The sequence below is a fragment of the Somniosus microcephalus genome, chromosome 21, assembly GCF_052327205.1.
Source record: "Somniosus microcephalus isolate GS21.2 chromosome 21, FLI_Smic_1.0, whole genome shotgun sequence".
In the NCBI taxonomy this organism is placed as follows: Eukaryota; Metazoa; Chordata; class Chondrichthyes; order Squaliformes; family Somniosidae; genus Somniosus; species Somniosus microcephalus.
In genome coordinates, this window is record NC_141007.1 from 46,341,016 (window position 1) to 46,356,748 (window position 15,733).

The 15,733-nt window shown below is 46.0% G+C and overlaps 1 protein-coding gene across 1 annotated transcript in view; it reads left to right on the forward strand.

Moving 5' to 3' along the window:
- The window catches only part of mgat5b (alpha-1,6-mannosylglycoprotein 6-beta-N-acetylglucosaminyltransferase B), a 1,090,939-nt gene that overhangs the window by 477,989 nt on the left and 597,217 nt on the right, over window positions 1-15,733 (forward strand). Inside the window, exon 4 of the mRNA XM_085963547.1 lies at window positions 13,942-14,072. Coding sequence (XP_085819673.1) covers window positions 13,942-14,072 — 131 coding nt within the window. The remainder of the gene's footprint in view (window positions 1-13,941; window positions 14,073-15,733) is intronic.

Sequence of the window (15,733 nt, forward strand, 5' to 3'; positions counted from 1 at the left end):
TGAAAGGGGAGGTGAGGGGATGATGTGTTTGGTGGTGGGATCACGCTGGAATGGCGGAAATGGTGGAAGATGATCCGTTGAATGTGGAGGCTGGTGGAGTGAAAGGTGAGGAACCCTATAGTGGTTCCGGGGGGAGGGGCAGGGGTGAGGGCAGAAGTGCGGGAGATAGAACGGACACGGGTCAAGGGCCGTGTTAACCACAGTAGAGGGGAATCCTCGGTTGAGGAAAAAGGAAGACATGTCCGAAGCACTGGTATAGAAGGTGGCATCGTCAGAGCAGATGCGGCGGAGACGGAGAAACTGGGAGAATGGAATAGAGTCCTTACAGGAAGCGGGGTGGGAGGAAGTGTAGTCCAGGTAGCTGTGGGAGTCAGTGGGCTTGTAGTGAATGTTTGTCAATAACCTATCCCGCCTCCTTTTCACCATGGACGTACAATCCCTCTACACCTCCATCCCCCACCAGGATGGCCTGAGGGCACTCTGCCTCTTCCTTGAACAGAGGCCCAACCAGTCCCCATCGAGCACCAACCTCCTCCGCCTGGCTGAACTTGTTCTCATATTGAACAACTTCTCCTTTGACTCCACTCACTTCCTCCAAATCAAAGGTGTTGCTATGGGAACCCTCATGGGTCCTAGCTATGCCTGCCTTTTCATGGGATATGTGGAACATTCTTTGTTCCAGTCCTACTCAGGTCCCCTCCCTCACCTCTTTTTCCGGTACATTGACGACTGTATCGGTGTCGTTTCCTGCTCTCGCCCTGAACTAGAAAATTTCATTCACTTTGCTTCCAATTTCCACCCTTCCCTCACCTTCACATGGTCCATCGCCGACTCTTCCCTTCCCTTCCTCGACTTCCCTGTCTCCATCTCTGGGGATAGGTTATTGACAAACATTCACTTTAAGCCCACTGACTCCCACAGCTACCTGGACTACACTTCCTCCCACCCCGCTTCCTGTAAGGACTCTATTTCATTCTCCCAGTTTCTCCGTCTCCGCCGCATCTGCCCTGACGATGCCACCTTCCACACCAGTGCTTCCGACATGTCTTCCTTTTTCCTCGACCGAGGATTCCCCTCTACTCTGCTTGACATGACCCTTGACCATGTCCGTTCTATTTCTCACACTTCTGCCCTCACCCCTGCCCCACCCTCCCGGAACCACGATAGAGTTCCCCTTGTCATCACCTTTCACCCCACCAGCCTCCACATTCAACGGATCATCCTTTGCCATTTCCACCACCTGCAGTGTGATCCCACCACCAAACACATCTTCCCCTCACCTCCCCTTTCAGCATTCCAAAGGGACCGCTCCCTCCGCGACACCCTGGTCCACTCCTCTATCACCCCCAACACCCCTTCCCCTTCGCCTGGCACCTTCCCATGCAAACGCAGGAGATGCAACACATGCCCTTATACCTCCCCCCTTCCCACTGTCCAGGGCCCCAAACACCCCTTCCAGGTGAAACAGCGATTTACTTGCAATTTAGTATACAGTATTCGCTGCTCACGATGCGGTCTCCTCTACATTGGGGAGACCAAACGCAGATTGGGCGACCGCTTTGCGGAACACCTCCGTTCAGGTTGTAAGGGTGACCCCGAGTTTCTGGTTGCCTGTCACTTTAATTCTCCGCTCCATTCCCACTCAGACCTTACCGTCCTCGGCCTCTTGCATTGTTCCACTGAAGCTCAACCGTAAGCTCGAGGAACAGCCCCTCATCTTTCGATTAGGCATTTTACAGCCTTCTAGACTCAACTAGAGTTCAACAATTTCAGATCATAACCTGACCCCTATCATATATATATTTTTTCCACACTTTTTTTGTTTGTGTTTTCTTTTCTTCTCCCCCACATGGCAGCTGTCTTTCATTCTGCCAGTGCAATTTACACTTCATCGAGAGCCATCCCCTTGTTTCTTAACCTGTCCCATTACCATCTCCTTTTGCCTTGAATATCTCTTAATGTCTCTTAACCTCTCCTGCCTTCCATCCTATCACAGACCTTCCCTTTTGTTCTTTCATCCCCTCCCTGCTTTCCCAGCTCCTGCACTTGCTTAAAAATCTGTTCCATTTCCTGCTTTTTTCCAGTTCTGATGAAAGGTCATCAACCTCAAACGTTAACTCTGTTTCTCTCTTCACAGATGCTGCCTGACCTGCTGAGCATCTCCAGCATTTTCTGCTTTTATTGGAGAAAGTTGTACCCGACTGCCTGGTTCAAATCTAGTTTTTGATGCGGTTAACCCTAAAATCAACTAAGACAAACTGATCCAAATCTTTGTAGAATCACGGAATGGTTTCTAATACACTAACAGGTCAATGTTTCTAACTCTTAGACAATGAAAATGTATTTTTGGTGAATTTGTAATCATTAAAATGAGGGCTCTTGGTACCTTCCCCAGCCCCCGCCCCACTTTTGGAATCCAATGATAGCATCAAGTATTCCCCCACCAGGTATAGCATGGATCAGATACACAGTAACGGGCCCGCAGCTCTTCGCCAACAGTGTGTCTTAACCTCAGAAAAATCAATCCCAACACACACACAGATTTCATGCATCACTGCTCAGTGGGCATTCCAGCACTTTAATAAGGTCTTGATGAGTTTTGCCCAGTTCTAGTCATTTATCACCTAGCTGGCAAATAATCCTATCTGTGTTACATTAAAAATAAATTAAAGGTAGGTGCCAATCCAAGAAAATCAAATAGTGGATCAATTGGCAAATGAATCACCCACTGGCCTCGTCTTATAAATAGCTGCCTTGAATTTTGCTCTTTGTTTTACTTCTATAGTTTTAAGTTAAGTATTCAGACTATTTGTTTTCAGCAAAATAATACTTGCACCATCCTTTGCTCTCCATTTGACTGCAATCCTTCACTGTTGTTTAGCTATATACATGAATAGGTTGTGTAATTTTCAACTCAAGTCCTGTTTTGATTTATTCCAATTGAGTGAGTAAAGCTTCTCGCCTCCACTGAGGTAAGGTCACCTTTCCCTGTTTACTGCTGCTTCACGCAGCCAGGATTCTTTGGCCTGGAGCAATCAATAGTCGAAACTCCCCTGAGCCACGCTGTTTTCCAAAATAGGTTGGTTCAGCACTCTTTTTGAACTTAATTTTTCTTTTATTATCAGAAACTGTGAAAAGCCAAAAGGTTTGTTTAATTTAAGTTCTCCTGTTGTTGTTACACCCACACAACATATCACAAAACCTTGCCTCGCTGTTGCCTAATGCACACGCGCACGCACACATACACTGCTTTAGGCTTCTCGGAGTTACACTATCTGCATATGCCAAATAACACAACACATGGCAACAAAAGAAAATGTAAATGCAAATTCATTCAAACTCTTAATCTGTTGACGTCTCACGTATAAGTCCCTTCCTTTGTCTCACCAAAAAACCCGACGTTCTTCCAAGCAGCTGTTTTCCTGTTATCACTGTAAGAAGCTGCATCACATGCCCCACAGTTACACAACAGTCACCTGATCAAATCACAAATGAACAGGTTATTGTTTATCAGCGACTGAATAAGTAGAATTCTGTTTTATTACATGGGACTCTGAGATTTTTACCAGTATTTTGGGGATTGCATTCCCAATCCAAATCATTTATTAATGAGCTGCTTTGGTTTACTGAAAAAAATAAAATTGCATTTTTATTAGATGGGATTTTCTGCAGTTTTTACCAGTGTTTTGGAGATTGTATTTCGTAGTTCTTCCATGAAACCCGCAAATCTTGCAAATGAACTTTCTTGGCAAGAAGCTCGCTGAAGGCACATCTACTGTACTGGTGCAAGAGTAATCCAAACACCTCACTCAGCCCTATTAACATTGGCAGACAGATGTGATTGGCGGGGGGGGGGGGGAGTGGGGAGGGGAGCGTTAACTGTTCTGAGTTTATGTGACTGAGGGGGGCAAATTGTTGATCAATTTAGATTGATCAGCTTATTTCTGACTGTTGCTATAAAAAGCTTGATACTGTAATTAAGCACAGAGGACAATATTTAATATTTCAGAACATGAGCGTATAAATGCTGAAATTTTTTTTTTTTATTCATTGATGGGATGTGGGCGTCGCTGGCTAGGCCTGCATTTAGTGCCCATCCCTAATTGCTCTTGAGAAGATGGTGGTGAGCCACCTTCTTGAACCGCTGCAGTCCATATGGTGTAGGTACACCCACAATGCTGTTAGGAAGGGAGTTCCAGGATTTTGGCCCAGCGACAGTGAAGGAACGACGATACAGGTCCAAGTCAGGATGGTGTGTGGCTTGGAGGGGAACTTGTAGGTGGTGATGTTCCCATGCGTCTGCTGCCCTTGTCCTTCTAAGTGGTAGAGGTCGCGGGTTTGGAAGGTGCTGTTGAAGGAGCTTTGGCGAGTTGCTATAGTGCATCTTGTAGATGGTACACACTGCAGCCACAGTGCGCCGGTGGTGGAGGGAGTGAATGTTGAAGCTGGTGGATGGAGTGCCAATCAAGCGGGCTGCTTTATCTTGAATGGTGTCGAGCTTCTTGAGTGTTGTTGGAGCTACACTCATCCAGGCAAGTGGAGAGTATTCCATCACACTCCTGACTTGTGCCTTGTAGATGGTGGAAAGGCTTTGGGGAGTGAGGAGGTGAGACACTTGCCACAGAATTCCCAGCCTCTGGCCTGCTCTTGTAGCCACAGTATTTATATGGCTGGTCCAGTTCAGTTTCTGATCAATGGTAACCCTCAGGATGTTGATAGTGGGGGATTCAGTGAGGGATTCAGCGATGGTAATGCCATTGAATGTCAAGGGGAGATGGTTAGAGTCTCGCTTGTTGGAGATGGTCATTGCCTGGCACTTGTGTGGTGCGAATGTTACTTGCCACTTGTCAGCCCAAGTCTGAATGTTGTCCAGGTCTTGCTGCATATGGACACGGACTGCGTCAGTATCTGACGAGTCTCAAATGGTGCTGAACAGTGTGCAATCATCAGCGAACATCCCCACTTCTGACCTTATGATGGAGGGAAGGTCATTGATGAAACAGCTGAAGATGGTTGGGCCTAGGACACTGCCCTGAGGAACTCCTGCAGTGATGTCATGTGATTGAGATGAATGACCTCCAACAACCACAGCCAACTTCCTTTGTGCTAGGTATGATTCCAACAATGGAGAGTTTTCCCCTTGATTCCCATTGACTTCAGTTTTGCTAGGGCTCCTTGATGCCACACTCAATCAAATGCTGCCTTGATGTCAAGGGCAGACACTCTCGCCTCACCTCTTGAGTTCAGCTCTTTTGTCCATGTTTTTTGGCCCGTATTTTCCAATGCCTACAGGTGTGTACGTGCTGTGTACTCACCCGTAGGGACATCGGAAATGCCAGTTTCAGGCATGCGAAGCGCATGCGCTGAAAACTGGTATTTCTGACCTGTCAAGAATGCTCTTGACAGATCGGACGCCTGCCCCGGAGAAGGGCCCCTGCCGGGGGAGAGTTCCGCTTTCTGGAGAACCTCCGCTCGCAGAAAACCCTTAGAAATCTTACACCTGGCGTAAGGCCTGCTTTTACCAGCATAAGAGTTGAAAAAAGTAAAAAAAAAAAAAAAATTCACTCATTTATAATTTTAAAATACTTTAAAAAAGGTAAGTTTATTTTTAGCCCCGTAATAAACTTTAATTATTTTTTTCAAAAACTAAATTTTTCTTTGAAATATTTAATTTATTGTAATTTTAACTCATTTTAAAAACATGATGGTTTTTTAATTTATTTAATGTTTTACTGTGTTTTTGGGGTGATCTCCATTCATATATTTGACAGGTCTATCTGTCAAGTGTATGAAGGGAGATTCCCTTCTCCTATTGATCCCACGTGATCCCAGAGATGCTTGCACCTCTGGGATACGAGGGCCCTGCGCATTTCGAGTTTGGAGAGGCCCAGGAGCGGAAGTATACGCACCTCGGGAGCCCTCAGGTAAGTCTGTAGATTTTTTCCAGATTGGAGGCCTCTGCACGCAGGAAGCCTCCGATCGGAAAATACGGGCCAAAAAAATAAAAGTTGATAATTATATCACAGTATCACAGAAGTCTCATTTAAAGCTGTTTTCAGTCCCATACAAAATATAATTTACAAATCTCTGCTAAATGGTAATCATCGGGAATGTTTGATCGCTGTGCCCATGACAACCCAATTTTAATAGCGGCAATAAACTTGACAGCTTCAGTTCTTGTGTGGAGTGATTATTAGCAGGTTTGCTGTTGGTCACATTCTAATAAGTCCTTGGTAGGACATTGAGTTTTAGTCAGTGATAACAGTTTAGCCCTTAAGCATTCAGCTAATGTGGGGTAATTCATCTAACTGTGAAGCAGCTAGGTACAGCATGTTCTGTGACACAGCCAATAAACCTGAAACAGATCACAGCCAGAAGATATAATGTGGCGTTTAACCATGTTTATCTGTAAACCAAATTAAAGGATTTGTCAGGCTGAATGTCAGCATTTTCTATCACACATCTTTCTCATTGTAAAGGTTAGCATGAGGCTAGCGCTGATGCCAGGTTGATCAAGTTTTAAAGAGGTATTGAGGGTGATTTTTGAACTTCTGCCCAAAATGGGCATAAAGTTGGTGGAGCAGTCACGCTGGCTGCTTGAAGCCAGTGTCGGGAGGTCCGAGCCCTTTCAGGTCTGGGCCTCATCAGCATAATTTAGATGCGCTGCCGGTCTCTCAATGAGGGCCAGCAGGCAGCTTTCCGCAGCAGTGGGTATGAAATTCCACGGCTCCAAGTGTGAGCTGAACCTAGAATGGCAAGTGAAGTAGGAGGGGGGGTGGGGAGGTGCACCAGGTTGGGAGGCTCCTACCCAGTATCCGGCAGTGGGCAGCTGTATTTCTTGGGGGGGCAAGAGGAGCATTCCTACTTCTCCCGGCCCTACAAAAATTACCCCCTTTCTGGAATGCCCACCAATGGTCCCTTTAAGGACTGTTGCTTAGGCTGCTCTCTGCCTTGTACAATGGATGGCGTGTGCGTGACGCATGCTCTGCCCAATTGACCTGCAAATTGCAAACAGAGTCCTCCAGCCAATGGAGGACTCTGAGTTGCATACGTAAGCAGCCACTCATCTGTTTTGGCTGGGCGTGCTGTGTGCCAATTTACTGGACCCGCCTTTGGCGTCCAAGCAACAGCAGAAGTGCCCGCCACCCACCCCACCCCTCCGCCCCCCGCAAACAGATTTTCCATTACCAACCACCTGTTTGTCAGATGATGGGAAGGTGGCTGTTGCAAATCGTCCCCCTTGTCTTTACTTTTTTCTCTAACTCCCATTCCCGAAGACACCAAGGCCCCGATTTTCGGCTTGTGTGGGAAATGGTCGGGTTTCCCCGAATGTGGGGTTTCTGACACACATAAAAAAGGGTCAGCCAGCTCCACGCAATTTTCCCTCAATTGGCCAATTAATTCCCAGCATGTGGGAAGCCTTGCTAATTGTCCAATTCGAGTCAGAAATCCCCACAGTATGATGTCATCATTCGTGGTGCTTTCAAGGTCCACAGCAAGCACTGCATCCTCTGAAGGCTTCCAAATGAACCATACAGGATGGCAGAGGAGCCTGCAGCAGCTGTGGCCAGTGCCAGACCCCGAACTGCCTTCAAATTCGACGAGGCTTCACTGCAGGCATTATTGGATGGGGTTAGGGCCCGCAGGGAGGTCCTCTTCCCTAGGTCAGAACATAAGAACATAAGAAATAGGAGCGGGAGTAGGCCAATCGGCCCCTCGAGCCTGCTCCGCCATTCAATAAGATCATGGCTGATCTGATCCTAACCGCCAATCCACTATCACAGAACCATCTCCTGAATCTAACAGAATTAGACACATGAAATAGGAGCAGGATCAGGCTACACGGCCCCTGGGCCCGCTCCGCTACCCACAGGGCCATGACCGATCCGAACCTAGACTCATGTCCAAATTCCTGCCCACTCCCCGTAACCCTTAATTCCCTTTACTTCTAGGAAACTGTCTATTTCTCCCACTGAGACCAATGCTGCATGGATGCAAGTGTCAGCAGGTGCCAACTCGCTGGGATTCACCAGAAGAACCTTGGCATTACATCTCTAACTCCTTCCTTTACTCCCCCACAGTACCATCCAGAGCCCCCGTCCTCACTGTGGAGGAGGAAGAGGCTGTGCAGCCAGACTCCTCAGAGGAAGCTCCAACCTCTGAGGGCACAGCGTCAGCAGAAATAAGCGCACCCAGCACCAGCGCAGACACTCACACCTCGGGGGGACCTTCGGGACATAGAGTAATGTTGTCACCTGGTGTTTCACAGCTCACAAGTGAGCCTCAGCAGATTCTGGAGACAGGGACAGCAGTAGAGAATCCTCGTTGGAGGGCGCAGGACTCTGCCAGCTCAGCTCAGCTGTGCTGCATGTTGACCCTCTGCCTCTGGGTCCATCCGCAAGAGAAGAGGTGATGGATCTCCATGCACAGATGCAGGAGTCTCTGGCAGGTTTTGTCTCCAGGGTCGCTGCGAGTGTGGAGCGAATGGAGGAGTCCATAGCGACCATGAGCAGAGCCTTTGTGGAGTCATTGGCGCATGAACGCATCACCATGGAAAGGTTGGCAACCTCCATGGAGGAGATAACTCGCCAGGGTACGGAAAACATGGTGAGTGCTCATAAGAGAATGACATCTCTTGAGGAGCATTGGCCATCTGTTGAACAGAGAAACCAGATCTTCATGGAAGTCCTTCTGAGTAGGACTGCCAGTGCAGAAACAGGTCCCCATGGCCCCCTAAAGCGCAGCAAGGTGCTTTCAAGTGAGCAGCAGCCTGGTGCTCCTGGTGCTCATCCTGCTGTTCCTGGTTCTGCGGCTGCCGCCTCTGCTGCTGGAGATCCTGTAATGGCAAGAAGGGAAGGAAAAAAAGGCGTCCCATGCTTCTCGCAGATGCCTCCGCTGAGGAAGCGCTGAGTGAGGGTGGCGAAAGGGGCTTCCCAGGAGATCGCATTAGAGAAGTGTGTGAGGCTCCAGCCCTCCACAGCTGTGCCTAAGCCTTGAAGAAGTAGCCCCAAACCTGCAACAACAAGGTCCTTCAACATACAAGTGCTGTCCCTTTAAATCGCAGCTTCTCCATTGACCTGCAGCTGACAGCTAGCAAGCCGGCAAGCTTCACGCCAGCTCTCAGCAGCGGGGTTCCCCGCAGGCGGGTTTCATGTGGGGAAAGCCCCAAAGTCGCAACGGCCCCGGAAAATCTACCTCAACGAGGTAATTATTGGTAATTAGTGTGCCGACGACCAGTCCCACCAGCGGCGGCCGGGACTGAAGCGGGGTGCGGGGAAATGGCGGTCCGAAAGTTGGACGGGGCGGGGAATCAGGCGGGGGGGGGTCCCGACCCGCTTTTTCATCGATTTTCGGCCCCCGGCCGCATGAAAAGCCGCCCGACGGCGGCCAGAAAATCGGGGCCCAAGTCTTGCTTGAATATGGCAGCCATTTGGTACCTTCCAGAAGTGATCAACCTTCACATGCCAGCCTAAACAGTGTCTTAAAAATGATGTAAGCATACATGTTGGGGGCAGAATAACAAAGAGACACAATCCTTCCCCCACTCAATTGTCCACGCTCGTGTATTTTCCAGTGAGGGCCACTGGGTAGTAATTAAAGGTGGATGGTCTAGCTGATACCCTATCCTCTCTAACCCACATGCTCTGAGGCCAATTGTAGTACCCTTACTGTCACCCTGCCTGAGGTTAGCTAACTCAGCACAAGTTGGGGATTTAACCTGACATTCTAGGTCTCTATGGCTTAGCGCTACATTGGGCACATACTTTCATTATTCCAGGGAGGGAAAGAAGTTGCAACTGTCATGTAACATTTTCATCCTTAGGGATCATGTAGAAGCAATATGACATTTTCCAATCCAATAATGTGTTATTGCTCCAGGCAATAAGGCAATTTCCAGAAGCCTTCAATGAACTGAAGCTTGCATTCTTGTGTGTGATGTGAATGGAGCGTCAATCAACCTTTATCACAGTATTACACACAAGAGACGACTTGGGGTAGAGACGACTTGGGGTGCCCACAACTGTCTCCTGTCCACTCTGAAAAGTGGTAAATATCATCCCGTGTGATCATTATGTTCAAACTAGAACTAATTATTGAAGTAGGTACCTTATCATGGCACTGAAATGTGATAATTATTGATCAGTAATCTTAAAGAAAGGGTTATGGCCTTGGCGAGCAAGGTACAAAACTTACAAGGATATAAAATAGCTTTTTGAGGGTAAGTGGACAGGAATAGATTTGATAAATGAGTGATTACAGGTCAGTGAGATGTCCAGGCAAGCATTAGACCTTGAGAATGAACCTTCAGGGAGTGGAGCTGGAGACCAGTGTAAACAGGGATAAAGGTTGTGAAAATATAGTGATTAGTGCCCAGGGAAACCAAGGTAATGGAAATATTGGATGCATTAGGTTGGAAAAAGAAGCAGAAATGGTAATAAAGCCTTCAAAGATACTCATGAGAACCCAATAACAAATAGAGTCCAGGCACGATCCAGTGTTGCAGAAGGTAATGAGTTCCTTGAAGAAATGGAAGCCAGAATACCAGAGGAGACCACTCAGACAAAGACACAGGGGTCGATTTTCCCGAAGCTGTCGGGAAGAAGGCGGGACTACAACTTTCGGGTTTTAGACCCGCCTACATCAACGTCTGGCCAATCTGCGCAATTTTCCCTTGATTGACCTTGTTGAGCCCGCCCAGCGGGCTCAGCAGGCCAATTAAGGGCCACCCGGCAACAGGTGGCGTCACAGACTGCAATTTCATCTGTCAAGAGTTCTTGACAGATGAAATATCAGTGTTTCACAGCTGTTTGAAGCTGCCAAACACTGACAGTCTGAGTTCTAACCTGAGTCCTTCTGCACAGACTCAGTTAGAACTCTCAGCAGCACTCAAAGCTGAAGGCTGTCACTTTTCACAGATCGCAGCCATTCAGCTTTCAGTTCCGGCTGAGTGATGAACTCCAGACGCCTACAGGAAGAAAGGCTGTTAAGGTAAGTACAGGTAAGTAAAAGTTCTTTACACACTTTAGACACACCAAACACACTTACCTTTGCACTCATGCACCCATCACTCACCTGAACACCGACACCGTGACCCCTCCAACTCCTTCAACCCGACGGCCCACCTGCTCTAACCTGTTGAGCCGTCGGGAATCCCACACAACACCCCTCAAAATAGGGATTACGCTAAAAACTGCCTGTTAACTACCTGTTAACAGGCAGTTAATTGGCACTAATCCCTTCCCGCCTCGGGTTGGCGGATCCCAGTGCGGGATGGGTACCCGCCGCCTCTGAAACTTGCATGGAGCGGGGTTTTGGGCGGGATGGTGTCGGGACCCCCGAATTCGGGATTTTCCCCCCCCACACGCCTGAAACCCCGCCTGATGGCTCCAGGAAAATCGACTCCACTGTCTGTAGGACACAGAAAGACTGTGGTTACTGGGGATTCTTTGCTAAGCAAAATGGATAGCCATATGGACCAGAAAGACAAGGCTCACAGGATGGTGAGCTGTCTACCTAGAGCTAGAGCAGAATACATTGAGGAAAGGTGAGAAGGGGTCAGGAGCAGGGCATGTGTGGTAGTCCGCACTGAGGTTAATGGCATGGGGGAAATTAGCATAAGGGCCTTAAAAGGCACAAAAATGAGGATTGCCTCAAAACTCAAAATAGTGTTCTCTTGTCTACTTTCAATGTTTGGAAAAGGAGAGGAGTTCAGTAATAAAATGAATATGTGATTAAATTGCTGCCAACCTGGTGTCAAAGCAACAATGCTACCTCTATAAATAATTGTGCTCATTACCAGAACAAAATGACGCACAGGAGAGACGGGCTGTACCGTAATCAAATAAGAACAAAAAAACTTAAAAGGAACATTGAGAGCAATTAAAAGTCATTTAAACTGGATTAAAACCAGCACAAGCCCACACTATACCACTTCTCGTTCTCATTATAGACACACTCACTTCTTCCTTGCTCATTTCACAGCATCCACCAGCACCATTCACTTCTCACTTGACACCCTTTGCACTGGATAGATGGTGGGAGTGGGAGTGGGACTGGTGGGGAGATTAGGGCAGGGAAGCAACTGGATTCCAGATGAAATGGATCGTAAGGCAGCAGGTAATCAGCAAGGCAGGTATGAACACACTAACCCTGTGAAACACACATGTATAAGAGCCCAGGAAAAAAGAAGGCAAATCTAAATTAAGTTGCTTATATAGCAAGGCAAAATGCATTAGAAATAAGACATAACTGGAGGCTGTTGTGGCAGTAGTGAACTAATGATGTGGTGGGTGACATGAATCAGTCATTCATGAAAGAAAGACTTATGAAATAATACTGAGCGGCCTACAGGTGGCGCTGTCCAGGGAGAGTATAAATACTCGGGCACGGGCCCAGCTTGCGCAGGACATTCTTAACAGGAACTAGTGAAGGACACAACTAGACCTCCATGTCGTAAAACAGTTGATTAAAGCTTTGTTTAACACTTAGACCAAGTGCCTAGTAGTTTTCTTACATCAGCGGGAATATCAGAAATATTTTTCAATGCGGAGGATGGAAACTAATTTATATCAAGGAGATAGAGTGTTCAGAAAAGGAGGTGTGTAGCCATGTACATCAGGAACAGCCGGGAGGTAAATGCAGCTGATCAAGTGGGACGAGGTAAGCCAATTAAGGTCCTGTTGCAGCAGCCTGATAGATTAGCGACTGGCTAGTGAAGCGTAGCCTCCTCCTGCACTGCGCCTCAAAAATATCCAAGAAAGTAACTCTTGGCCTGTAGATCCTGTGGGTTGGGTAAGGCTTTCTACGAGCAGCCCCCCTCTGAACTGCTGTCTTCTCACAGGCCCACCTGCTGCTTGGCTCAACTCTTCAGGCTGCTGCTGTTGCTGCTGCTTTTACTCCAACTGCTCATCCAAAAGAGTGAAGTAAAATTAGCACCCATGATGAGCTGTGCATGCTTAATCAAGATAGGTATGGGTTAGGAGGTTAGAACATCAGAAAGAAGCAAACTGGAAGCCCATAATTGCCTTGGAAATGCATTACTCACAATGCCATACAGACCCTAATGAGCTAAGGGACTGCAGGTGAGTGCCCATTTAAATTCAGCTTCCAGTCACCTCAATCAGTTTGTGAAGCCAATGCCGCTAAGCATTACTCGGCAGATTTGCTGCTGGGTGGGATTTCTGATCCGCCCAGTTAAAATTGTGTCAGGGCCCAAATGACATCATCAGACCCCGATTTGAATTTATTCTTGCGGCACCCGCCTGTTTCTGGTGGGTGCATGTCTGACCCGAGTCAGCTCTGTAATTGAAATTGCAGTTGGCTTTCTAACCAGAGTTGATTTTCTCGATTTCTAACCACTCACCCACCCCATTCCCGCTGGGCGGCTTGGGTTAAAATTGGGGCCATTGATTTTGAATTATAATCTTAGTTACTCTAAGTCTGTGCTGAATTTGCAGTATTTTCTGGCTATACCATCAGAGCATAATAGTTGCTGTCGTTACCATGAAGATGATGCTTAAAATTTTGAAAAGTTTGTTTCAGCATTGATAAACTCTTTCTATTATTACCTGCAGGACTGTAAATGGTCTTTTTATTGTATTTCATTGTGATTGGTGTTTCTTTGCTAGTAATCTTTGAGCGACACGCATATGCCTTGTTAACTAAATTCAAAGTTCAATTCCGGGTTACAAGACTATTATCTTGACTATTTTCTTAATAATCCTGCATCATTAAGGTGTTCACTGGTTTATGTGATATCAATTTATCAGAAATCGTGCCAAATAGCTTAAGTCAAAAGTTTATATTTCTCTACTGAACATTAACAATTCTAAAGTGATTAATGTGTAATATATTGTTCCCAGTTTATTCATTAAAAATAACAATTTTTCTTCCTTTTTAGCAATCTCATGCTATTTGCTCAAAAGTGAATTTCTTTCTTAGTTTCCAGCCTGCTGGACTGATGGAGAAGATTCAAGCCATTGCACAGAATGTTTCAAACCTAACAACCAAAGTGGAGCAGCTTCTGCAGATAAGCCTGACAGCAAGAAGAGAAGTTGCTTTCTATGGGAAAGGTACGTTATTTTACAGATCTCCATAATTCTACTCTGGACTACGTGGAAACCAAAGAACTGGTGAAATATGATCAGATTATTGGAAATTTAGGTAACAGATTAACATGATTTCACATCCTTGCTCCACAAACCATTTTAAGGCTGAGGAAGTCAATTGAATTTACATCCATATTTGAAGTGAGGATATATTTTCTACCTGATTTCCAATTTACATTGCTGAATAGTTTCAATTGATTTGGTGTAGTTTGTTTCAACAGCTGTCACTATTCTTACACAAAGCAGACAGAAGTGCACTTGAGGCTTCAATGGATACATACTTGGAAAAATTCTACCTCAACAGCTCCAAATTAGATTTAGATACAATGCTAAAGCATTCGAGTCCCTTGCACCGCCTTATCTGTAAAAATAAAATTTAGCAGACACCATTTCCCAGTCATTTCAAAGTATGACATTAATTATCACCAAGAGGGGCATAAATTCATCTTGGGCTAGAGCACAAAATGGGCAATAAGTGACTCAACAGCCCGTTTTACACTCTGCCCAATTTTCTTTTATAAACTCAGAAAATGGGATGCCGCTTCGCAGTCGCCCATTTTGCGCTAATGCGCAAGACGAATTTATACCCCAGAACTTTTCTAGGAAGATCTTGTCCTTAATTATAATCAGAATGAACTGAAAAGCTATTTACTGTTCTAGGTTTCTGTGAGTCACCTTTTGAAAATGTCAGATATGTTATGAAGACCATCAGGCTGTATTAAGATATGTCGTCGTGCATTCTATAGTTGGGTAATAATAGGCCAGAAATACTTACTGTAGGCACTTCATATACTGGGAGTAGCCAATTGTAATGGTCTTTAATCCTATTCATAAATGGTATGGTCCTTCCTCATACTTCTAAAATGGTTTCTATTCATACATTTATTCCTTTTGTATTTCATTTTTCTTTTTTTTAAATTTTTTTTTCATTCTTAGGCTTGTCTAAATCTGTTTTATTCAAGATGGTGAAAGTGACTGGCTCTATTATCTAATACAATTCTGGCTAGTGGAAACGGAGATTCAAATGGGCCAAGTCATATAATGCATCCGTGAGATTGGGAGAGTTGAGTGATAGAGACCGCCCTGGTGCTTGAAGCTGTGCTTTTCTGATTGAGAGATATTATTTTAGCAGTCAAACTTTTCCAGTTTCTTGTTAAAACAGACTGGAACAGACTATTATTTTCAAATGGAGATGCACAACCTTGTAGTGAAAATGGACTTCATTGGTAAAATAGTGAGTAGTGTTAATCATCATTAGGACTTAAAAAATCTTTTCTATTTCAAAATGGTTCTAACATGTCTCCATGTGAGTAAGCAAATCCCCTGAGTTCAATATTAAAGATGATGGTGGAAATGTAAATCTGCATTTCTGTTTGCAGTTACTATGGCCGCAAATTTAATAGCGCTGAGGGGCGGGTTTGGAGGCGGGTCCGCTGTCAAAATAGCAAAGATTGACAGCGGGTAGGAAACCCGCTGTCAACCCGCCTCCACGCAAGTCTTCCAGGTGTCGGGTCTGTTCAGCGGCCAACTGACCCGACACCAAGCAGCGGGGGATACAATTCAGCTACTTAAGTGGCTTGTTAAGAACCAATTTAAGACTATTTTGAGACTTACTTCCAATTTTA